Genomic DNA, 27,253 nt, shown 5'->3' on the forward strand with positions numbered 1-27,253 from the left:
TGGATAGATGGATGGATATATGGATGGATGGATATATGGATGGATGGATGATATATGGATGGATGGATGGATGAATGAATGGATGGATGGATGTTGGATGGATGGATGATGGATGGATGGACATATGGATGGATGGATAATGGATGGATTATGATGGATGGCTGGATGATGGATGGATGATGGATAGATGGATGGATGGATGATGGATGGATGATGGATTGTTGGATGGATGGATGGATGGATGATGGATGGATGTATAGATGGATGGATGGATGGATGGATGATGGATGGATGATGGATAGATGGATGGATGGATGATGGATGGATGATGGATTGTTGGATGGATGGATGATGGATGGATGATGGATGGATGGATGATGGATAGATGGACGGATGGATGGATGATGGATAGATGGATGGATGGATGATGGATGGATGATGGATGGATAGATGGATGGATGGATGATGGATGGATGATTGATGGATAGACGGATGGATGGATGATGGATGGATGGATGGATGATGGATGGATGATGGATGGATGGATGATGGATGGATGGATGATGGATGGATGATTGATGGATGGATGATGGATGGATGATGGATGGATGGATGATGGATGGATGATGGATGGATGGATGATGGATGGATGGATGGATGATGGATGGATGATGGATGATGGATGGATGGATGGATGGATGGGTGATGGATGGATATATGGCTGGATGGATGGATGATGGATGGACGGATGATTGATGGATTGATGGATGATGGATGGATGAATGGATGGATGATGGATGGTTGGATGGATGGACGGATGGATGGATGATGTATGGCTAGATGGATGGATGGATGGATGGATGGGTGATGGATGGATATATGGCTGGATGGATGGATGATGGATGGACGGATGATTGATGGATGATGGATGGATGGATGGATGATGGATGATGGATGATGGATAGATGGATGGATGGATGGATGATGGATGGATGATGGATGGATGATGGATGGATGGATGGATGATGGATATATGGACGGATGATGGATGGATGATGGATGGATGATGGATGGATGGATGGATGATTGATGGATGATAGATGGATGATGGATGGATGGATGATGGATATATGGATGGATTATGGATGATGGATGGATGATGGATGGATGGACGGATGGATGATGGATGGATGGACGGATGGATGATGGATGGACGGATGGATGGATGATTGATGGATGATGGATGGATGGATGGATAGACGGATGGATGATGGATGATGGATAGATGGATGGATGATGGATGGATGGACGGATGGATGACGGATATATGGATGGATGATGGATGGATGATGGATGGATGATGTATGGATGGATGGATATTGGATGATGGATGGATGGATGGATGATGGATGGCATAGCTCTGCATTATCCGCAGTATTTACAAGACCTGATAGTGCCTTATGTTCCTGGCAGAGCTCTCCTTTCTCAGAGTGCAGGTTTACTCGTAGTTCCTAGAGTATCTAAATGTAGATTTGGAGGGCGGGCGTTCTGCTATCAGGCACCATTACTATGGAACCAACTTCCAATCTGGGTTAAGGAGGCTGACACCACCTCCACCTTTAAACTAAACTTAAATCCTTTCTGTTTAGTAAAGCCTATAGTTAGTGTTTAGTAAACCTGCTGAGTCGCTCCTGTAGTTATTGTGCTGGCCCCTCCTTCTCCTCCCTTTTTTCTCTTTTTGTCCATGTTGCAGCATCCTGGATGGATGGATGATGGATGGATGATGGATGGATATATGGATGGATGGATGATGATGGATGATGATATATGGATGGATGTATGACGGATGGATGATGATGGATGGTTGGATGGACATATGGATGGATGATGGATGGATTGATGGATGGATTGATGGATGATGATGGATGGTTGGATGGACATATGGATGGATGATGGATGGATGATGGATGGATTGATGGATGATGGATGATGGATGGATGATGATGGATGGATGATGGATGGATGATATATGGATGGATGGATGAATGAATGAACGGATGGATGATATATGGATGGATGGATGAATGGATGGATGATATATGGATGATGGATGGATAGATGATGGATGGATGAATGAATGAATGAATGAATGAATGAATGAATGAATGAATGAATGAATGAATGAATGAATGATATATGGTGTAATGGGAAATTTTGTGTTTTGCATTTGGCTGGTGGGGGACAGAGCATAAAGGTCACGGGGTAGGTCATTGCAAAATTTCCTATTTTTTTGTGGTTTAGCATAAAATGCTAGAAAGGGTGTATGTAATGGGAAATGGATAGATATATGGATGGATGGATGATGGATGGATGATGGATGGATGGATGATGGATGGATGGATATTGGATGATGGATGGATGGATATTGGATGATGGATGGATGGATGATGGATGGATGATGGATGGATATATGGATGGATGATGGATGGATGATGGATGGATGATTGATGGATGATGGATGGATGGATGGATGATGGATGGATGGATGATGGATGGATATTGGATGATGGATGGATGGGTGGATATTGGATGATGGATGGATAATGGATGGATGGATGGATGATTGATGGATGGATGATGGATGGATGATGGATGGATGATGGATGGATGAATGGATGGATGGATGATGGCCTCACCACAGACTTGAACCACGGGAACTCCCTATGGGGTAATTTACAACTCACTGACATTCAGGCCAAATGCCCGATAACGGCATTTGGCCACAGATCACATCCGACTGTAAATTGCTTTTTGTCTCTCACATTTGGCTTGTTGATTCCTGCCTTTTGTGCTTTGAACTTACTGTATAAAGAGTCATGATTTCAACCATTCGTGGTCGGCACACCAACTCGGATACGATCCGTGAAGGTCTTCTCACCGCCGGCTTACTGAATAAAGCTCACTACATCGCGGCAGCCTTCTGAAATGGATTTTATATTATTCTTCAACAATTTGGTGCCGTTACCCGGATGACAATAGACCTTCGATAGAAACTCCTTTTTCCAGACCAACGACACACCAGTGACTTCTATCCAAATTATTCAGAGGTAAGGGGTCCTTTTACAAAATCACAAATTATTGTTGCTGGGTTGTTGTCGAAAGTCTGAATTGGAGTGGCAGAGAATGGTTGACGTCATCCTGAAATGTAGGTAAGTCCGCTGTGTGTGGTTATGAGCAGGGCTTATTGAGAAGGTTTCTTTGTAGAGATGTCTCGGAATGCTTGCAGTTTCATAACACTTGAATTTGATTGTGTTGTGAGAATGTTTTGCTTCTCCTGCCTTAGAATTTGACTCGCTCTTCTAAAAAAAGGTTTAATATCTCGGGTAACATTAAAGAGAGAATGGCCAGAGTGCCATGTTGGTCTGGGAACCAAGAGTAGTCCAGTGAGGGACTTATAGTATATGCAGGACTTGAGGTCCATAAGAAGTGTTGGAACACTGAGATATTTGTGGGAAATATACATATACAGTATGTAGAGGAACTGGTTTTGATGAGTGGGGAGGATTTGTTTTCCCAAATAATTCAATTCAATTCAATTCAATTTTATTTATATAGCGTCTAATACAACAGAGTTGTCTCTAGATGCTTTCCAGAGACCCATACCCAGAACATGACCCCCGAGCAGTTATTACATAAACAATGGAGTAATGGAATACTTGGAGATATATTTATAAGATTATAAGAACATACATATAAGGTCAAAAAACAACTTGAAACCAGAGACAGAGTTCATCTCAGTTCATCTTCCTTTTATTTTCTTTAACAAATCAACGTCATCATCATGTACGTCGTCATCACACTCGATTAGTGGATTTGAAAAAGGGGGCGGGGCCTCCATCCGGGTCACGTGGCCCGCAGCTCCTCGGCCTTCTTCTCGTCCAGGATGAGAGGAGTCGCCAGCGTTCTCCCTCCCACCAGCTGCTCCAGGCCCTGCAACCACAACCAGAACGAGAACCAGAACCACTGAGACCAGTTCCAGGGACTTTTACACCAATTCAACATAGACATTTATACGTAGACGCCTCATGACACGCTGGAACGTAATCTAGCACGGCCGCCATCTTGGATGGGTCTCCTCACTCCAGGCTAAATTAACTACACTGGAGTTACAGAGTTACAGTTACAGAGTTACAGTTACAGAGTTACAGAGTTACAGTTACAGAGTTACAGTTACAGAGTTACAGTTACAGAGTTACAGTTATTGATTCAATACAAATCAACTGAAATATTGCAAGCCTTTTATTATTTTAATATTGCTGATTATGGCTTACAGTTTAAGATTAAGATTCCCAGAATATTCAAATTTTTTGAGATAGGATGTTTGAGTTTTCTTAAGCTGTAAACCATGATCAGCAATATTAAAATAATAAAAGGCTTGCAATATTTCAGTTGATTTGTAAGGAATCCAGAATGGATGACATTTTTGTTTTTGTAATTGCATTACAGAAAATCACAATGTTCTAATTTTCTGATATTGCGGAGTAATCCAAAAGTAATGTAACTAGTTACTTTCAGCAACCAGTAACTAAGTAGCGCAAGGGATTACTTGAGTAACTACCCCAACACTGTATATATATATATATATATATATATATATATATATATATATATATATATATATATATATATCAACTTTATTGCAGACACAGGTCCATATAAAACATAATACAATATAAAACGTATTAAAAAAAAAAGAAATACAAAAATATTAAATATACATCTATAATACATACAAGCTATTGCTTGTAAAATATTCAATTTATAAAACATACAAGCTATTGCACCAATGCCACCTTAGCCTAGAGGTGAATCTATAACAGCTTTTCAATGGGCTGACTAAAGCTTCAATTATGTGGTTCTCTGATTTGTCCAATCGACACATAAAACCAAACATCAACTGCCTTAAGAGAGCCTCACAAGTTGGCACTCTGTTGGACACAAACAATTGACTGGCACTATGCCACCTAGGAACACGCAGCAGCAACCTAAGTGCATCATATATATATATATATATATATATATATATATATATATATATATATATATATATATATATATATATATATATATATATATATATATATATCAAATGAACAATCAAACTTTGTTTCTTTATTAAAATACAAAATTAATAAATTTTCTAATGTGTGACAGCTTCCTGTATCATAACTAAATCTCTGCCGTTTGTAACAAACCAAACTGTGTGAAAATTGGGTAAAAAGTTGGGGAGTTATGGATGATTGTAGTCGGGGATAAAACCTTCCTCAGTAGAAATAAACGCACTGGGGCCGTTGGAGACCCATCCAAGATGGCGGCCGCGTTGGAGACCCATCCAAGATGGCGGCCGCGTTGGAGACCCATCCAAGATGGCGGCCGCGTTGGAGACCCATCCAAGATGGCGGCCGCGTTGGAGACCCATCCAAGATGGCGGCCGTGTTGGAGACCCATCCAAGATGGCGGCCGCGTTGGAGACCCATCCAAGATGGCGGCCGCGTTGGAGACCCATCCAAGATGGCGGCCGCATTGGAGACCCATTCAAGATGGCGGCCGCATTGGAGACCCATCCAAGATGGCGGCCGCGCTGAACGTCAGCTCCAATAGGCAGGGTCTATGAGGCGTCCACGTATATATGTCTATGTGAATTCAACACAAAGAAAGAGACTCTTACCTCTCCGAAGTACGAAACCAGCGGGGAGATCTCCACCGGTGCGGGGGCGTGGCCTCCTGGCGCGGGGGCGTGGCCTCCTGATGACGCGCTGGAGAGAGACGGAGAAGAAACTAGTTCATAAGCCCCGCCCCCTTCGCTGTCATAGGACGGGAACGGTTGGGGGCGTGGCTTTAATGGGACTTCTATCTTTTTTTTAAATGACATTTTCAAAATAAAGTTACAATTTAATGGTTTGGTTTAAAATGGTATTTAAAAAAAAGAATTTTCAAAATAAGGTACAATTTTATGGTTTCGCTTTAAATGATCTTTAAAAAAGAAATCTGAGTTACATTTTCAAAATAAAGTTACCATTTTATAGTTTCCTTTTAAAATAGTACTTAAAAAAACCGAGTGACATATTTTTGAAATAAAGGTACAGTTTTATAGTTTGGTTTAAAATGGTATTTAAAAAAATAAATCTGAGTGACATATTTTCAAAATAAAGTTACAATTTTATAGTTTCGTTTTAAAAAAGTACTTAAAAAAACCGGAGTGAAATGTTTTAGAAATAAAGTTACAGTTTGGTTTAAAATGGTATTAAAGGGGTTTAAAAGATGGCATATTTGATAGGGTTGGTTTTGAGTTGTTTTTTTCCCCATTTTATTATTGCCAAAAAATACCAATAAAAAGATTTATAAAAAAATAAAATAAAATGGTATTAAAAAAAACGAGTGACATATTTTCAAAATAAAGTTACAATTTTATAATTTGGTTTAAAATGGTATGAAAAAAAAAGGCACTTTCAAAATAAGGTACAATTTTATAGTTTTTTTATAGTTTAGAAAAAAGATTGGTTGAATAAATGTGGTTGAAAAGGGTCGAAAAAGAAGAAAAAAAGGAGAAAAAAAAAAAAGTAAAATACCGTATTAGCCCAAATATAAGATGACCCTGATTGTAAGACGATCCTCTTTTTCAAGACTCAAGTTTGAAAAAGGTTTTTGAACACCAAATTCAAATTTTATCCAGAAAATAATCTGAAACAAATGATTATAACAATATATTGTAGAGAAAAAGCCTGTTATTTTGCCTCATTCCAACCATCATGTTGAAGTTTGCATCATAACTTCTCCTCAGCTGCCGGTTCACCTGCCGAACCTCCACCCTCTTTTCTCCTGATTGTTGCTACGTTTCTCCATTTTCTGTTATCTCTTCTCTTATTTTCTTCTCTTTTCTTTTCTGCTATTTTTATTTTTCTTCTTCGTGCTACCGCTATTTTTATTTTTATTCTTCGTGCTACCGCTATTTTTATTTTTCTTCTTCGTGACATGGGTTCACTTTGGCCTGGGGAAGTTAATTTCCGCATTCGCTTTAAAGATATCTGGCGCCATCTAGCGTTGTGAATGGGTATAACGTCTAGACCCCGAATGGAAGACGACTATTAGGTTCAGGCACTTAACATTTGTATCATCAAACTTTCTGGAGACAAAAAGAAGACACAGACACAGTTAAGTATCTTTTGACTTGCGCAAGGAGAGCAGTCGGGACGTGTAAAATCTCCAACTTTTCCCCACTTTTTCAGTCTTATTTCAATGCAAAATACACTGTCTTATATTCGGGGCCAATACGGTAGCCCTGCCTACGGTGGCAGAGACTGAAAATAAAAGTAACGCTGCAAACAGAAACAAACGCTGCTGCAAATTAAATAAACGCTTAGCAAATAAAATAAACACTGCAAACAAAAAGAAACGCCCCTGCAAATAAAATAAATGCTGCAAAAATAAAGAAACCCAGCTGCAAATAAAATAAAAAAACGAGGGAAATAAAAAAGCCACAACGGAAGCGAATTACCGGGGACTATTTTTGCCGATGCACCGGTGTCGCACATTAAAAATTACACGTAGCGACGTTGAACACTAACCTTTTCATTTATTTTCTCGTTCGTTGTTCTTCTTATTCCTCGCTCTTCTTATTTCTTCCTTTTCACTTACGTCCTCTTTGTCGTCTTCTTCTACCTCTCACGTAAAAAACACCGGTGCATCGGCAAAAATAGTCCCCGGTAATTCACTTCTGTTGTGGCTTTTTTATTTGCGTCGTTTTTTTTTAAATTTGCAGCGGCGTTTCTTTATATTTGCAGCAGCGTTTATTTTATTTGCAGCAGCGTTTCTTAATATTTGCAAAGCGTTTATTTTATTTGCAGCAGCGTTTCTTTATATTTGCAGCAGCGTTTATTTTATTTGCAGCAGCGTTTATTTTATTTGCAGCAGCGTTTATTTTATTTGCAGCAGCGTTTTTTTATATTTGCAGCAGCGTTTATTTTATTTGCAGCAGCGTTTATTTTATTTACAGCAGCGTTTCTTTATATTTGCAGCAGCGTTTATTTTATTTGCAGCAGCCTTTCTTTATATTTGCAGCGTTTCTTTATATTTGCAGCAGCGTTTATTTTATTTGCAGCAGCGTTTCTTTATATTTGCAGCGTTTATTTTATTTGCAGCGTTTATTTTATTTGCAGCAGCGTTTCTTTTTATTTGCAGCGTTTATTTTATTTGCAGCAGCGTTTCTTTTTATTTGCAGCGTTTATTTTATTTGCAGCAGCGTTTCTTTATATTTGCAAAGCACTTATTTTATTTGCAGCGGCTTTTCTTTTTATTTGCAGCGTTTCTTTAATTTTCTGCAATGGCGGGTCTCGGCCACCGTACCCGCCCCCTCAAACAATACGAGTGATCTGACCTGTGTGACGGAGCTGCGGGGGGTTCCCCGGTCCCGGGGGGATTCCCGGGGGGTTCCCCGGTCCCGGGGGGTTCCCCGTCCCCGGGTCCGTCCCCCGGGCCGTCCAGCAGCGCGGCCCCGGCGGCGAACAGCCAGCGCCGGTGCAGAGCCAGCAGGGAGTCCCGGGCCGTGGTCGGGGTGTCGGCGGCCGCTCCGTCGGCGTTTTTCAGCGGGGAAAACTCCTCCTCCCTCACGGCCTCGAACAGCACGAAGTTGCTATGGATTATATTATTATTTATCAATTATTATATCAATTATTAAATTATTTGTAACAGGAAAAGCAGCACAAATATATATGTTTCAGGCAAATTGAGCTAAAATGTGCCCAATCTGGCAACAGATTTAGGAGATTCTTCTCACAATGAAGAAATAAACTTTTTTAATGATTAAAATTCTAAAACGAAGACCCTTGGATCGAGATTTAAGACTTTTCAATACCATTTTCACTGAGAAATCCAGTTGTGAGCTCAATGTTTCCAGATCTGACAGGTTCCAGCCCAAACGGGATGTAAAACCCACAGAATTTATGAAAAACCAGCCCGAATCAAACATTCTATGTTCAAACTGTCAATTATTAAATTATTTGTGAATAATTTCTCCTATATATTTAGAAAAACCAAGAAAAGCAGCATAAGTATATATTTTACGGCTGAAACTTGGCAACACAGATTTAGGAAATTCTCCTGAAAACGATGAAATAAACGTTTTTTAATGATTAAGATTCTAAAATTAAGACCCTTGGATCGAGATTTAAGACTTTTTAATACCATTTTCAAACTAAATGTAGGTCGAGGTTGCCAGATCTGGCAGATTCCAGTCCAAATATAATACGTTTGTAGCCCCGGCTGCTACGTTTGTAGCCACAGCTGCTACGTCTGTAGCCACAGCTTCTACGTTTGTAGCCACAGCTGCTACGTTTGTAGCCACAGCTGCTACGTTTGTAGCCACAGCTGCAACGTTTGTAGCCACAGCTGCCCTGGCGTGCGTTTTTTCGTGCGTTTGACATTTCAACTTTTTTCTCAAAATTTCAACTTTTTTCTCGACTTTTTTCTCAAAATTTCAACTTTTTCATCAAAATTTCAAGTTTTTTCTTGACTTTTTTCTCAACATTTCAATTTTTTTTCTCAACATTTCAATTTTTTTTCTCAACATTTCGACTTTTTTCTCAATAGTTTTCATAGTAACGCATTACTTTTTGGTCTAAGTAACTGAGTTACTAACTGAGTTACTTTTTTAATGAAGTAACTAGTAACAGTAACTAGTTACTATTTTTCAGTAACTAGCACAACACTGGTGGTAGCTACGTTTGTAGCCACAGCTGCTACGTTTGTAGCCACAGCTGCCCGGGGGCAGACTGACAGAAGCGTGGCTGCCATATAGCGCCTAACGGCCCCTCCGACCACCACCAACATTCATACACATTCAAACACATTCATACGGGGCAGGTGGGTAAGGTGTCTTGCCCAAGGACACTACGACAGCAAACTGGGACAGAGCGGGATTCGAACCGCTGACCTTCCGATCATTGGACCACCCGCTCTACCACCTGCTGGGGCGGCTACTGCGGCTACTGCCGCCCCACCGTACGAAAAATCGTACAAAAAAACGCATGAAAAAACGTACGGAAAAACGCACGAAAAAACGCACGATAAAACGTATGAAAAAACGCAGGAAAAAACGCACAAAAAAACGTACAAAAAAACGCACGAAAAAACGTTCATCCTCCTCTACCTTCATCCTCCTCTACCTTCATCATCCTCCTCTACCTTCATCATCCTCCTCTACCTTCATCATCCTCCTCTACCTTCATCCTCCTCTACCTTCATCATCATCCTCTACCTTCATCATCCTCCTCTACCTTCATCCTCCTCTACCTTCATCATCCTCTACCTTCATCATCCTCTACCTTCATCCTCCTCCTCTACCTTCATCATCCTCTACCTTCATCATCCTCTACCTTCATCATCCTCTACCTTCATCCTCCTCTACCTTCATCATCCTCTACCTTCATCATCCTCCTCTACCTTCATCATCCTCTACCTTCATCATCCTCTACCTTCATCATCCTCTACCTTCATCATCCTCCTCTACCTTCATCATCCTCCTCTACCTTCATCATCCTCTACCTTCATCATCCTCCTCTACCTTCATCCTCCTCCACCTTCATCATCCTCCTCTACCTTCATCATCCTCTACCTTCATCATCCTCTACCTTCATCCTCCTCTACCTTCATCATCCTCTACCTTCATCCTCCTCTACCTTCATCATCCTCTACCTTCATCATCCTCTACCTTCATCATCATCCTCTACCTTCATCATCCTCTACCTTCATCCTCCTCTACCTTCATCATCCTCTACCTTCATCATCCTCTACCTTCATCATCCTCCTCTACCTTCATCCTCCTCCTCTACCTTCATCATCCTCTACCTTCATCATCCTCTACCTTCATCATCCTCTACCTTCATCATCCTCTACCTTCATCATCCTCTACCTTCATCATCATCCTCTACCTTCATCATCATCCTCTACCTTCATCATCCTCTACCTTCATCCTCCTCTACCTTCATCATCCTCTACCTTCATCATCCTCTACCTTCATCATCCTCCTCTACCTTCATCATCCTCTACCTTCATCATCCTCCTCTACCTTCATCATCCTCTACCTTCATCATCCTCTACCTTCATCATCCTCTACCTTCATCATCCTCCTCTACCTTCATCATCCTCCTCTACCTTCATCATCCTCCTCTACCTTCATCATCCTCCTCTACCTTCATCATCCTCTACCTTCATCATCCTCCTCTACCTTCATCATCCTCTACCTTCATCCTCCTCTACCTTCATCATCCTCTACCTTCATCATCCTCCTCTACCTTCATCATCCTCTACCTTCATCATCCTCTACCTTCATCATCCTCTACCTTCATCATCCTCTACCTTCATCCTCCTCTACCTTCATCATCCTCCTCTACCTTCATCCTCCTCTACCTTCATCATCATCCTCTACCTTCATCATCCTCTACCTTCATCATCCTCCTCTACCTTCATCATCCTCTACCTTCATCCTCCTCTACCTTCATCATCCTCCTCTACCTTCATCCTCCTCTACCTTCATCATCCTCCTCTACCTTCATCATCCTCCTCTACCTTCATCATCCTCTACCTTCATCATCCTCTACCTTCATCCTCCTCTACCTTCATCCTCCTCTACCTTCATCATCCTCTACCTTCATCATCCTCTACCTTCATCCTCCTCTACCTTCATCCTCCTCTACCTTCATCATCCTCCTCTACCTTCATCATCCTCTACCTTCATCATCCTCTACCTTCATCCTCCTCTACCTTCATCCTCCTCTACCTTCATCATCCTCTACCTTCATCATCCTCTACCTTCATCATCCTCCTCTACCTTCATCATCCTCCTCTACCTTCATCATCCTCCTCTACCTTCATCATCCTCTACCTTCATCATCCTCTACCTTCATCATCCTCTACCTTCATCATCCTCCTCTACCTTCATCATCCTCTACCTTCATCATCCTCCTCTACCTTCATCATCATCATCTACCTTCATCATCCTCTACCTTCATCATCCTCCTCTACCTTCATCATCCTCTACCTTCATCATCCTCTACCTTCATCATCCTCTACCTTCATCCTCCTCTACCTTCATCATCCTCTACCTTCATCATCCTCCTCTACCTTCATCATCCTCCTCTACCTTCATCATCCTCTACCTTCATCATCCTCCTCTACCTTCATCATCCTCTACCTTCATCATCCTCTACCTTCATCATCCTCTACCTTCATCCTCCTCTACCTTCATCATCCTCTACCTTCATCCTCCTCTACCTTCATCATCCTCTACCTTCATCATCCTCTACCTTCATCATCCTCTACCTTCATCATCCTCCTCTACCTTCATCATCCTCTACCTTCATCATCATCTACCTTCATCATCCTCTACCTTCATCATCCTCTACCTTCATCATCCTCCTCTACCTTCATCATCCTCCTCTACCTTCATCATCCTCCTCTACCTTCATCATCCTCTACCTTCATCATCCTCTACCTTCATCATCCTCTACCTTCATCATCCTCTACCTTCATCATCCTCCTCTACCTTCATCATCCTCCTCTACCTTCATCATCATCCTCTACCTTCATCCTCCTCTACCTTCATCATCATCCTCTACCTTCATCATCCTCTACCTTCATCATCCTCCTCTACCTTCATCATCCTCTACCTTCATCATCCTCCTCTACCTTCATCATCCTCTACCTTCATCATCCTCTACCTTCATCATCCTCTACCTTCATCATCCTCTACCTTCATCCTCCTCTACCTTCATCATCCTCTACCTTCATCATCCTCTACCTTCATCATCCTCTACCTTCATCATCCTCTACCTTCATCATCCTCCTCTACCTTCATCATCCTCTACCTTCATCATCCTCTACCTTCATCATCCTCTACCTTCATCATCATCCTCTACCTTCATCATCCTCTACCTTCATCATCCTCCTCTACCTTCGAAAAAACGTACGAAAAAACGCACAAAAAAATGTACGAAAAAACATAAAAAACGGACGAAAAAACGCACAAAAAAACGTACGAAAAAACGCACGAAAAAACGTACGAAAAAACATAAAAAACGGACGAAAAAACGCACGAAAAAACGTATGAAAAAACGTACGAAAAAACATACGAAAAAACATAAAAAACGCACGAAAAACGTACAAAAAAACGCACGAAAAAAAGCACGAAAAAACGCACAAAGAAACGCACGAAAAACGCACAAAAAAACGTACGAAAAAACGTACGAAAAAACATACGAAAAAAACATAAAAAACGTACGAAAAAACGTACGAAAAAACATACAAAAAAAGTACTAAAAACGCACAAAAAAACGTACGAAAAAACGCACGAAAAAACGTACGAAAAAACGTACAAAAAAACGCACGAAAAAACGTATGAAAAAACGCACGAAAAAACATACGAAAAAACATAAAAACGCACGAAAAAACGCACGAAGAAACGCACGAAAAACGCACGAAAAACGCACGAAAAAACGCACGGAAAAGCGCACGAAAAACACACGAAAAAACGCACGAAAAAACGTACGAAAAAACATAAAAAACGGACGAAAAAACGCACGAAAAAACGTATGAAAAAACGTACGAAAAAACATACGAAAAAACATAAAAAACGCACGAAAAACGTACAAAAAAACGCACGAAAAAAAGCACGAAAAAACGCACAAAGAAACGCACGAAAAACGCACAAAAAAACGTACGAAAAAACGTACGAAAAAACATACGAAAAAAACATAAAAAACGTACGAAAAAACGTACGAAAAAACATACAAAAAAACGTACTAAAAACGCACAAAAAAACCTACGAAAAAACGTATGAAAAAACGCACGAAAAAACATACGAAAAAACATAAAAACGCACGAAAAAACGCACGAAGAAACGCACGAAAAACGCACGAAAAACGCACGAAAAAACGCACGGAAAAGCGCACGAAAAACACACGAAAAAACGCACGAAGAAACGCACGAGAAACGCACGAAAAAACGTACAAAAAACGCACGAAAAACGCATGAAAAAACGTACAAAAAAACGCACGAAAAACGCACGAATAAACATACAAAAAACGCACGAAAAACGCACGAAGAAACGCACGAAGAAACGCACGAAAAACGCACGAAAAAACGTACGAAAAAACGCACGAAAAATGCACGAAAAAACGTACAAAAAAAACGCACGAAAAATGCACGAAAAAACGCACAAAAAACGCACAAAAAACGCACGAAAAAACGTACAAAAAAACGCACGGAAAAACGTACGAAAAAACGTAAGAAAAACGCACGAAAAAACGCACGAAAAATGCACGAAAAAACGCACGAAAAAACGTACAAAAAAACGCACGAAAAAACATACGAAAAAACTTAAAGAAAAACTTCATCATCCTCTACCTTCATCCTCCTCTTCCTCCCTCCTCCTCCTCTTCCTCCCTCCGTACCTGGAGAAAGGGAAGACGTCAAACACGAACTTCTCCATCTTGATTCCGTTGGGTTCTCCAGGCGTCACCAGGTTCCCGTCGTCGTCCAGGAACGGAACTTTCTTCAGGGCGACGTGCTGGTCCAGCCGGCCCAGGAACTTCCTGTGGGGGGGGGGTAGGGATGGGTGGGGGGGAGACCCCGGGGGGGGTAGGGATGGGTGGGGGGGAGACCCCGGGGGGGGGGTAGGGATGGTCAGGTCTGGGGGGTTCAGGGCAGGGCTGGGCGGTACGGACTAAAACATGTATCACGGTCATCTCTGGCATTTATCCTGATAATTATAAAAATAACGATAAAAATATCGTTTTTTATTTTTAAAATAACTCCCTCTCTTACTGGGCCAGCTCCTGCAGGAAGCCCCGGGTGAAGAAGTGGATGCAGATGTTGCCGGCGCCGTAGAGCAGCTGCCCCTCCGGGCCGCGGAGCCGGGCCGTCTCCGGCCGCAGCTCGCTGTACTCCAGCACCCGGGGGACGCCCCGCACCCGGCAGACCACGCCCACCGGCTCCCCGGGGTGCCGCTTACGCACCACCTGGAGGAGCACACGATAGCATGGACGTTAGCCGCTAACGCACCACCTGGAGGAGCACACGATAGCATGGACGTTAGCCACGGACGTTAACGTCAGAAATCAACAACAGACATTAGCGACTGATGTTAGCGGCAGACGTTAGCAACGGATGTTAGCCGCTTCCGCACCACCTGGAAGAGCAGACGTTAGCGTGGACGTTAGCGACAGATGTTAGCCGCTTACGCACCACCTGGAAGAGCAGACGTTAGCCGCGGACGTTAGCGACAGACGTTAGCAACGGATGTTAGCCGCTTACGCACCACCTGGAAGAGCAGACGTTAGCCACGGACGTTAGCGACGGACGTTAGCGTCAGAAATCAACAACAGACATTAGCGACTGATGTTAGCGGCAGACGTTAGCAACGGATGTTAGCCACTTACGCACCACCTGGAAGAGCAGACGTTAGCCACGGACGTTAGCGTCAGACGTTAGCAACGGATGTTAGCGGCGGACATTAGCGACTGACGTTAGCGACTGACGTTAGCGTCAGACATTAGCGTCAGACATTAGCAATGGACGTTAGTGACGGACGTTAGCGACAGACATTAGCCACGGACGTTAGCGTCAGACGTTAGCAACGGATGTTAGCGGTGGACGTTAGCGACTGACGTTAGCGACTGACGTTAGCGACTGACGTTAGCGACTGACGTTAGCGTCAGACATTAGCAATGGACGTTAGTGACAGACGTTAGTGACGGACGTTAGCCGCGGACGTTAGCGACAGACGTTAGCCACGGACGTTAGCGTCAGACGTTAGCAACGGATATTAGCGGCGGACGTTAGCGACTGACGTTAACGACTGACGTTAACGTCAGACATTAGCGTCAGACATTAGCAATGGACGTTAGCGACAGATGTTAGTGGCGGACGTTAGCGTCGGACGTTAGCGACGGACGTTAGCGTCAGAAATCAACGACAGACATTAGCGACTGATGTTAGCGGCGGACGTTAGCGTCAGACATTAGCGTCAGACCTTAGCAATGGACGTTAGCGACAGATGTTAGTGGCGGAAGTTAGCGACAAATGTTAGCGACATGTTGGCGACATTGCTAAAGATGCCAGCAGCGGGCGTTAGCCATAGACATTAGCAACAGATGTTAGCGACAGACATTAGCGACTGACGTTAGCGACAGACATTAGCCACAGATAGCGTCAGACGTTAGCGACAGACGTTAATATAGATGTTAGCGACAGACGTGGCCAAACGCAGGAGAAGGGGCGGGGCTCCGGCGAACTCAAGCGGCGGCTCCTACTAGCACCTTCGCGCCGCAGTCGGCGCCTCGGCTCACGCAGAAGCCCAGGAACACGGGGTCGGCCATCTTGACCAGGATGTTGTCCACGCAGTACACCTGCAGGAACTCCACCCCCTTCTCCTTCATGTCCTCCAGCACCTGGTGGTCCGCTAGCGCCTGGTACAGCCCGCCGTTCCCATCTGGAAGAGCGCGGAGCTAAGTAGCCGCCCCGTCGCGGCGGCGGGGGCGGTTCACGCGTTTCACCCAGACATAAATACGTAGACGCCCCATCGAGTGTTCTTGCTGCTGCAGCGATACGTCAACGTCGCCGCCATATTGGATGTTCAAGACTGTAAACTAATACAAGTAAATGGACTTATTTTCATAAAGCGTCTTTCTACAAAGAAATGTACGTTTTACGTCTCATTTATTCATTCACACATGCACTTTTTTCCTCTTTTTTTCCTCCTTTTCCCCCTCTTTTTTAATTTTTTTTCATCTTTTTTCCTTTGTTCCTTTTTTCATTTTTTCCTCTTTTTTCCTCTTTTTTTCATCTTTTTTCCCTTTTTTCATCTTTTTTTCCCTCTTTTTTTCTTTCATCATCTTTTTTTTTACTCTTTTCCTCCTTTTTTCCCCTCTTTTTTTCCTATTTTTTTCCTCTTTTTTCCTTATTTTCATAAAGCATCTTTCTACAAAGAAATGTACGTTTTACGTCTCATTTATTCATTCACACACGCAATTTTTTCCTCTTTTTCTTTTTTTCCCCTCTTTTTTCACTTTTTTCCTCTTTTTTCCTCCCTTTTTTTCCTCTTTTTTCTCATTTTTTCTTCTTTTTTTCCTCATTTTTCCTCTTTTTCTCCTCATTTTTCCTTATTTTCATAAAGCGTCTTTCTACAAAGAAATGCACACACACCCACTAATATACTTGGGAAACAGTTAGCCACCAAATATAATATATTTAATTTTCTCAGATGGCAAAAATAAGAACTTTATTGATCCCACATAGGAGTAATTCATGTTCTATCAGCTATAGAGAACAAGGTAGTGCCGAAAAACAATATATATCCCCCTCACAAAAATAAGAAGAATAGAGAAACATATTTTCTCATCAACAAAACTAATTAAAACATTTTCAAATAACATATTTGAACCATTTTTCAGACAATAAAATAACATTTGAACCATTTTTTCAGACAATAAAGTAACTGAAAAAATCAGAAAAATGGTTCAAATATGTTATTTTGTTACTTGAAAATTTTAAAATATTTTTATGTAAACTATGCTTTGTTGATGAGAAAATTGAGAGAATTACTCCTATGTGGGATTAATAAAGTTATTATTTTTGCCATCTGAGAAAATTAAATATATTATATTTGGTGCCTAACTGTTTCCCAAGTATATTAGTGCGTGTGTGAATGAATAAATGAGACGTAAAACATACATTTCTTATTTTGAAAATAAGGAAAAAAGAGTAAAAAAAGAGAAAAAATATGAAAAAAGAAAAAAAAGAGGGAAAAAAGAGAAAAAGAGAAAAAAGGGAAAAGGGAGGAAAAAAGAGTAAAAAAAAAGATTATAAAAGAAAAAAGAGGGGAAAAAAGGAGGAAAAAATGAAAAAAGAGGAAAAAAAGATGAAAAAAGGAACAGAGGAAAAAAGAAAAAAAGATGAAAAAAGATGAAAAAAGAGAAAAAAAGGAAAAAAGAGGAAAAAGAAGAAAAAATGAAAAAAGAAAAAAAGGAAAAAAAGAAAAAAGCGGAAAAAAGAGGGGAAAAAAGAGAAAAAAAAGAGGAAAAAAGTGCATGTGTGAATGAATAAATGAGACGTAAAACGTACATTTCTTTGTAGAAAGATGCTTTAGGAAAATAAGTCCATTTACTTGTATTAGTTTACAGTCTTGAACATCCAACATGGCGGCGTCGGTGACGTACGGCTCAGCGCTGGATGGGGCGTCTACGTTTATATGTCTATGTTTTTATGTCACCTACCTGGCGCCATGGCGACCTTCCCTTTCCCCTGCAGGAGCAGCTTCCCCTGCAGCGACACGGCCGGCAGCATCCGCTGCTCGAACATCACCACGTTAGCGGGCTCCAGGCCGAAGTAGCGGTTCTGCTGGAAGAAGCTCTCGGTGGCGGCTAGCGTGAAGTCGCTGGTCATGATGTACCTGGGGAGCCGGGGGTCAGAGTTCAGGGGCCCCAACGGTAGCAACACACGTTAGCGATGGACGTTGTTATAGACATTAGTATATATGTTAGTAGGGCTGGGGATCAATTCAAATATCAAGAATCAATTCGATTCCGATTCTTAAGATTCAGAATCGATGATCAAGATTTGATTTGATCTGATTCCGATATTGATTTGGGTTAGTTTTAATAAAACAGTTTTTTGAGCTGTTGCATGAATGATATGACTGTAGTTCTGCAACATATTAATACTAGTATTATATTGAGATTCAACAGCAAGTATTGCAGCTAATGATGCTGTAAGGACCAATCAGCTCCCAGAATGCTGATAGAACTGAAACAGAAACATCGTGTAGAATTACCAAACAGATCCAGGGAGGAAACAGAGACGGAGGAAATCTGTTTTAGTTTTTCCCATTTATGAAAATTTGGCTTTAAGCATTTTATGCAAATGTAACCCCAAGACAGTATATAAAGTAATGAAATATAGACAATTTATGAAATTATAACTGAAAACTTTAATGTTTTCATACCTTTAAACATATTTAAAGGCAAAAACATGACACCAGTTATTCTCGTGTCCAACAAAATATTCCTTTTTTGTGGATAAACAAAAAAATACCAAAAATTGTAATGTAATGATGATTTTTTTTTTTTTTTTTTTTTTTTTTTTTAAATCGATCTTTAGACATATGAATCGATTTTTAGGATTTAATATGAGAATCGATTTAAAATCGGAGAATCGATCTTTTCAACACAGGCCTATATGTTAGCAAGAGACGTTAGCGACGGTTGTTAGCTAGAGACGTTAGTGAAAGACGTTAGTATAGATGTTTCACTAAAGACGATAGCGACGGACATTAGCGACAGACGTTAGTATAGACAATAGCCACATGCGTTAGTATAGAGTCTATACCAGGGTTCTGCAACCCACAGCCCTAGAGCCGCATGGGGCTCTCTAGCGCCGCCCTAGTGGCTCCTGGAGCTTTTTCAGAAATGTTTGACCTTTTCTTTTTCCTTTTTCTTTTTTCTCTTTTCTCTTCTTTTTTTCCTTTCCTTTTTAATCTCGACATTTCGACTTTTTTCTCGACATTTCGACTTTTTTTATCAACATTTCGACTTTTTTCTTGAGATTTTACTTCAACATTAATCTCGACATTTCGACTTTTTTCTCGAAATTTTGACTTTTTTCTCACAATTTTGACTTTTTTCTCAACATTTCTACTTTTTTCTTGAGATTTTACTTCAACATTAATCTCGACATTTCGACTTTTCTCTCGAAATTTTGACTTTTTTCTCAACATTTCAGCTTTTTTCATAAAATTTTGACTTTTTTCTCAACATTTCGACTTTTTTCATGAAATTTTTACTTTTTTCTCGACATTTCGACTTTTTTCTCAAGATTGTACTTCAACATTAATCTTGACATTTCGACTTTTTTCTCGAAATTTTGACTTTTTTCTCATCATTTTGACTTTTTTCTCGACATTTCGACTTTTTTCTCAAGATTTCGATTTTTTTCTCGAACTGTATAATAAAAAAAAACATCTTCCCCCAGTTGTAACTAATATAGAAACATGCAGCATGTGTTCCTTCATTCTAATTCTGATACAAGACTTTTCATTTTTTGCGGCTCCAGACATATTTGTTTTTTGTGTTTTTGGTCCAATATGGATCTAAAACATTTTGGGTTGCTGATCCCTGGTCTATACTAGCGCATGTGGCTAACGTCTGTGGCTAACGTCTATACTATAGACGTTAGCCACAGACGTTAGCCACAAACATTAGCAACAGCCATTAGCTACAAACATTAGTATAGGCATTAGCCACAGACGTGAGCAACAGACGATGGTAATAGACGTTTTGCTAAAGATGTTAGCGACGGACATTAGTGACAGACGTTAGCCACAGATGTTAGCATAGACGTTGGGCACAGGCGTTAACCACATACATCAGCAAAGCGGCTAGCCCCCAGCGCTACACCATCCGTTAGCCCCCAGCTACAGCAGCAGCTAGCCCCCGGCAGCGCTACCCCCGCCCTCCTCACCAGGGAACTCTGCACCTGGACCCGGTCCTCTCCTCCGCTAGCTGCTGCACCCGGCGTAGCCGCTCCGCCTGGATCTGGTACAGGCTCTTGCCGCTAGGTAGCCCCACATCGTACATCCCTTTGGGGTACGAGACCCCCAGCCGGGTCCCCTGACCCCCGGCTAGCAGCAGGACGCCCACGCGGCCCTGGGAGATCTGCAGGAGGCCTGGAGGCCGGGGGGGTTAGCTGGAGGTTAGCTGGAGGTTAGCTGGAGGCTAGCTGGAGGAAGCTCTGTCACGTCCCAGTCATATCATCTGTTTTTAGCTTCGTAGCTAATGCCTGTGGCTAACATCTGAGGCTATCTGTCCTTACCATCTGTGGCTAACGTCTGTCGTTAATGTCTACCGCTAACTTCTGTTGCTAACGTATGTTGCTAATGTCTGTTGCTAAAAATCTGGCGCTAACGTCTTTAGCTTTTGTCTGTCGTTAATTTCTACTGCTAACCTTGGTAGCTATCTGTCTCTAATGTGTGTAGCTAATGTGTGTAGCTAACATCTGTGGCTAACGTGTGTGGCTGACGTCCGTCGTTAATGTCTACCGCTAACCTCCGTCTCTAACATCTGGCGCTAACATCTTTAGCTTACATCTGTCGTTAATGTCTACTGCTAACCTTGGTAGCTATCTGTCTCCAACGTGTGTAGCTAACGTCTGTGGCTAATGTCTCTTTAGCTCTCTAGCTAAGTCACTTTTTTTTTAAATTGTGTGACGTCATATTTCCCATAAATCCCCCTAAAACAAGTTTAAAAGAAAAAAACATTTATCACCACGGACCACTAGGGGGCCGCGGACCCCGGCTTGGAAACACTAATAATAATAATAATAATAATAATAATAATATTTATAATAATATTATTAATAATAATATGAATACTATTAATAATAACAATAATAATAATATTAATAATAGTAATAATAGTAATAATAATATTATTATTAATAATAATAACAATAATAATAACAATATTAATAATAGTAATAATAATAATAATAATAATACATTTTATTCCTAGTGCAGTTTTCATTAAAAACAGTGCTACAAGTTAAAATCAACAATGAATAAAATCAAACGGAAAAGGCTGTTAATTTTTTTTTATGTGGGTTTTTATTAAACACTCATTTAATAAATGATGAAGCGAAATAAGTTCACTGAAAACAAAGTTCTCCACTTCTCCCGTACCTTCCTCCTCCCAGCGGGACCGCTCGTCTCCGCTTCCCTCCCCGCCGCCGACGAGCTCCGGAGGGATGGGCTCCATGTCCCGGTCGGGGCTCCGGTCCAGGCCGGCCCCCGGGCTCCCCTCCCCGGCCGCCGCCGCCGCCGCCCGGGCGGCGCCCTCGCAGTGCTCCCGCAGCCCGCGCAGGTCCAGCCCGCCCAGCTCCCGCAGGAAGGCGGCCCGCTCCTCCGCGCCGAGCTCCGGCCAGAACCGGAGGACGTGCGCCTGCCCGGCGGCCTCCAGGCCCCGCTGCAGCTGCTCCAGGGACGGCATGGACGGCATCGCTGCTGCTGCTGCCTCGGTCGGAGCTCCGGAGAAACCCAGAAACACGGACAAACTCTCCCGGGGAAAAGGGGAAGTGGTGGCGCCGATACACGGGGCTTTACGGCCGGACGGCTTCAGGGACTTTCTGGGTTTATATATCACTGTCAGTCAAAACTGAAATTATTATTATTATTATTATTATTATTATTATTATTATTATTATTATTATTATTATTGATAATTATAACAAATATATTAATTAATTAACAATTAATACTAATAATAATAAGTATTAATAATAATAATAATAATAATAATTATTATTATTATTATTATTATTAATTAATTAATTAAAATAAATACATAATTAATTAAAATGGGAATTAAATATATAATTCATGAATTAAATACAATTCGAATTAAATATGTCATTAATTAATTAAAATACAATTCATTTTAAGTAAAAAAAAAAACTCAGCATTTAATTAATTAATATACAGTATATCCCTGTCAGTCAAAACTGAAACAATTATTATTATTGTTATTATTATTATTATTATTACCAAAATTAAATAAATACATAATTCCTTAATTAAAATGGGAATTAAATATATAAATCATTAATTAAAATGGGAATTAAATATATAATTAATTAAAATGGGAATTAAAATACATAATTCATTAATTAAAATGGGAATTAAATATATAATTCATTAATTAAATACAATTCGAATTAAATATGTCAATTAATTAAAATACAATTCATTTTAAGTAAAAAAAAATTATTTCAGCATTTAATTAATTAATGACACATTTAATTAATTAATTCTGTATTTATTTATTTACCGTCTGTGGCTAACATCTATTCTATACTAACATCTGTGGCTAGTTATTCGGTTAATCGTTATTTATTTATTTAATTTTGGAACAAAAAATCCTCCATAATTATTATTAATATTTTATTCTAATGAAATCATTATCAATAATCTTATTAAGACAAGTCACTAAGAAATCCAGCGCTGAGGTTGCCAGATCTGACAGGTTCCAGCCCAAACACGATGTAAAACCTGCCGAAATGATGAAAACCCAACATTCTCTATGTTCAAACTGTCAATTATTAAATTGTTTGTTAATAAACTCTCCTAAATAACTGGTAAAAAAACAGGAAAAGCAGCCCAAATATATATGTTTCAGGCAAATTGAGCTAAAACGGGCCCAATCTGGCAACACAGATTTAGGAGATTCTTCTCACAATGAAGAAATAAACTTAGTAAAACTTAATAAAACGAAGACCCTTGGATCGAGATTTAAGACTTTTTAATACCATTTTTCACTGAGAAATCCAGTTGTGAGGTCAATGTTTCCAGATCTGACAGGTTTCAGCCCAAACGGGATGTAAAACCCACAGAAATTATGAAAAACCAGCCCGAATCAAACATTCTATGTTCAAACTGTCAATTATTAAATTATTTGTGAATAATTTCTCCTACATATTTAGAAAAACCAAGAAAAGCAGCATAAGTATATATTTTACGGCTGAAACTTGCCCAACCTGGCAACACAGATTTAGGAAATTCTCCTGAAAACAATGAAATAAACTTTTTTTAATGATTAAGATTCTAAAATTAAGACCCTTGGATCGAGATTTAAGACTTTTTAATACCATTTTCAAACTAAATTTCGGTCGAGGTTGCCAGATCTGGCAGATTCCAGTCCAAATATAATATCAGTGAGTTTATTGTTTACACGTTTCTACTTTTTTAACTTTTTGGTGAATCATTTCTCCTAAATATTTAGTAAATACCAGATTGGATTGAGATTGAAGACAAATTAAGACATTTAAAGGATTTATTTGAGCAATAACATTGGAATTTCCGACTTTTCCCGACCCGGGTATTTGAATGCATCGTGACGTAAATGACGGTGTAGAAGCGCAACGTGATTTCTGAGCGGAGCAAAAGAAAAACCACAACCCGAGTCACGAGCAACTCTGCCGAGTCAGCGGAACGAAGACTGGACAGGAAGGACACACACACACACACACACACACACACACACACACACACACAGACACACACACACACACACACACACACACACACACACACACACACACACACACACACACACACACACACACACACACACACACACACACAATTAGGGGGGAAAGAACAGTAAACTAACTTTATTTTACTTTTTACTATTTAACTTTATTTTGAAAATGTCAGATTAAAAAAAAAGATTTTAAAACCAATTATAAAATTGTAACTTTATTTTGAAAATATATCAGATTTTCTTTAAATCCATTTTAAAACCAAACTATAAATTGTAACTTTATTTTGAAAATATCTTAAAAAAATTTAAATATAATTTGAAAATCAAACTCTAAAATTGCGACTTTATTTTGAAAATGTCAGATAAAAAAAACATTTAAAAATCGAACCATAAAATTGTAACTATATTTTGAAAATATGTCAGATTTGTACAAAATACAATTTTAAAACGAAACCATGAATTGTAACTTTATTTTGAAAATATGTTAACACTTTTTAAAATATAATTTGAAAATCAAACTCTAAAATTGTAACTTTATTTTGAAAATGTATCAGATTTTCTTTAAATCCATTTTAAAACCAAACTCTAAAATTGTAACTTTATTTTGAAAATATCTGAAAAAAATGTAAAATATAATTTGAAAATCAAACTCTAAAATTGCGACTTTATTTTGAAAATGTCAGATAAAAAAAAACATTTAAAAATCAAACCATAAAATTGTAACTATATTTTGAAAATATGTCAGATTGTACAAAATACCATTTTAAAACGAAACCATGAATTGTAACTTTATTTTGAAAATATGTTAACACTTTTTAAAATATAATTTGAAAATCAAACTCTAAAATTGCGACTTTATTTTGAAAATGTCAGATTTAAAAAAAGTACCATTTTAAAATCAAACTCTAAAATTGTAACTTTATTTTGAAAATATGTCAAAAATTTTTTTAATATAATTTGAATATCAAACTCTAAAATTGTGACTATTTTGAAAATATGTCATTAAAAAAAAATATAAAATTGTAACTTTATTTTGAAAATGTCAGATTTAAAAAAAGTACTATTTTAAAATCAAACTTTAAAATTGTGACTATTTTGAAAATGTCATTAAAAAAAACATAAAATTGTAACTTGAAAATATGTCAAAATTATTTAAAATATTTTAAAATCCAAGTCTAAAATTGTAGCTTTATTTTGAAAATATGCCAGATTTAAAAAAATAATAAAATAAAACCATTTTAAAACCACACCATCAAATTAGAACTTTATTGTATAGTTTTCCTCCACAGAAGTGAACCGGAGGGGAAGCAGCAAGAGGGGAGTCTGGGTCTGGTCCAGGTCCAGGTCCAGGTCTGGTTCTGGTCTCTCTGGTCCTGGACCAGGTCCAGGTCCAGGTCTGGTTCAGGTCCAGGTCTAGTCCAGGTCCAGGTCCAGGTCCGGGTCACGTGACCCCCAGCGTTAGCTTCAGGTGCTCGTACACCACGTAGCTGATGCTAACCGACGGCGCCACCTTCAGGAAGTTTGGCGTGAGGCCGCGGTAAAGGCCTCGCGGGCCCTCGGACCGCAGAATGTGCTGGAAGAGGCCCGTCATGGAGCTCTGGGGGACGCCGTCCACCGGGGCTGCAGGGGGGGACATGGAACTTTAGTTTGAAAATATGTCAGATTTAAAAAAAAAAAAAAAAAAAAAAACAATTTTAAAAGGAAACCATAACTTTATTTTGAAAATGTATCAGATTTAAAAAAAAATATAATTTAAAAACCAAACTCTAAAATTATAACTTTATTTTGAAAATATGTCAACATTTTTTTGAATATAATTTGAAAATAAAACTCTAAAATTGCGACTTTATTTTGAAAATGTCAGATTTAAAAAGAAAAAAACAATTTTAAAAGGAAACCATGAAATTGTAACTTTTTTTTGAAAGTATGTTTTTTTTAAATACCTTTTTAAAAACAAATTCTAAAATTGTAACTTTATTTAGAAAATATCTACCTAACGCTAGATTAAATTACAACTTTACTACCTGATACTAGATTAAAGTACAACTTTACTACCTAATACTAGATTAAAGTACAACTTTACTACCTAACGCCAGATTAAATTACAACTTTACTACCTAATACTAGATTAAAGTACAACTTTACTACCTAACGCCAGATTAAATTACAACTTTACTACCTAATACTAGATTAAAGTACAACTTTACTACCTAATACTAGATTAAAGTACAACTTTACTACCTAATACAAGATTAAAGTACAACTTTACTACCTAACGCCAGATTAAAGTACAACTTTACTACCTAATACTAGATTAAAGTACAACTTTACTACCTAACGCCAGATTAAAGTACAACTTTACTACCCAATACTAGATTAAAGTACAACTTTACTACCTAATACTACATTAAAGTACAACTTTACTACCTAATACTAGATTAAAGTACAACTTTACTACCTAACGCCAGATTAAAGTACAACTTTACTACCTAATACTAGATTAAAGTACAACTTTACTACCTAATACTAGATTAAAGTACAACTTTACTACCTAATACAAGATTAAAGTACAACTTTACTACCTAACGCCAGATTAAAGTACAACTTTACTACCTAATACTAGATTAAAGTACAACTTTACTACCTAACGCCAGATTAAAGTACAACTTTACTACCTAATACTAGATTAAAGTACAACTTTACTACCTAACGCCAGATTAAAGTACAACTTTACTACCTAATACTAGATTAAAGTACAACTTTACTACCTAATACTAGATTAAAGTACAACTTTACTACCTAATACTAGATTAAAGTACAACTTTACTACCTAACGCCAGATTAAAGTACAACTTTACTACCCAATACTAGATTAAAGTACAACTTTACTACCTAATACAAGATTAAAGTACAACTTTACTACCTAACGCCAGATTAAAGTACAACTTTACTACCTAATACTAGATTAAAGTACAACTTTACTACCTAATACTAGATTAAAGTACAACTTTACTACCTAATACTACATTAAAGTACAACTTTACTACCTAATACTAGATTAAAGTACAACTTTACTACCTAATACAAGATTAAAGTACAACTTTACTACCTAA

At 39.2% G+C, this 27,253-nt stretch overlaps 2 protein-coding genes across 2 annotated transcripts in view; both read right to left on the reverse strand.

Moving 5' to 3' along the window:
* Positions 1-3,621: 3,621 nt before the first annotated feature.
* On the reverse strand, positions 3,622-22,179 carry uap1l1 (UDP-N-acetylglucosamine pyrophosphorylase 1, like 1). Its single transcript, XM_061720749.1, has 9 exons — positions 21,785-22,179; positions 20,569-20,773; positions 18,327-18,502; positions 16,371-16,543; positions 14,878-15,071; positions 14,505-14,645; positions 8,435-8,689; positions 5,729-5,816; positions 3,622-3,990 (listed from the first exon to the last, which is right to left on the reverse strand). Exons 1-9 carry the CDS (start codon positions 22,098-22,100, stop codon positions 3,904-3,906), a joined length of 1,635 nt encoding a protein of 544 aa, XP_061576733.1. The 5' UTR covers positions 22,101-22,179; the 3' UTR covers positions 3,622-3,903.
* Positions 22,180-25,349: 3,170 nt separating this feature from the next.
* LOC133443653 (calcium-binding mitochondrial carrier protein SCaMC-2-like) overlaps positions 25,350-27,253 on the reverse strand; it is a 32,178-nt gene continuing 30,274 nt past the window's right edge. The window contains exon 11 of the mRNA XM_061720758.1: positions 25,350-25,760. Within this exon, the coding sequence (XP_061576742.1) occupies positions 25,582-25,760 (179 nt within the window). The 3' untranslated portion in view covers positions 25,350-25,581. The remainder of the gene's footprint in view (positions 25,761-27,253) is intronic.

This window comes from Cololabis saira, chromosome 5, assembly GCF_033807715.1.
Source record: "Cololabis saira isolate AMF1-May2022 chromosome 5, fColSai1.1, whole genome shotgun sequence".
NCBI lineage: Eukaryota > Metazoa > Chordata > Actinopteri > Beloniformes > Belonidae > Cololabis > Cololabis saira.

Coding starts and splice junctions, on each gene's coding strand:
- uap1l1 (XM_061720749.1), bottom strand. CDS start 22,100: ATGCCGTCCATGCCGTCCCTGGAGCAGCTGCAGCGGGGCCTGGAGGCC. Junction 15,072..16,370: donor GCGCCGACTGCGGCGCGAAG/GTGCTAGTAGGA, acceptor GTGCTCCTCCAG/GTGGTGCGTAAGCGGCACCC. Junction 14,646..14,877: donor TTCCTGCAGGAGCTGGCCCA/GTAAGAGAGGGA, acceptor CCCCCCCCACAG/GAAGTTCCTGGGCCGGCTGG.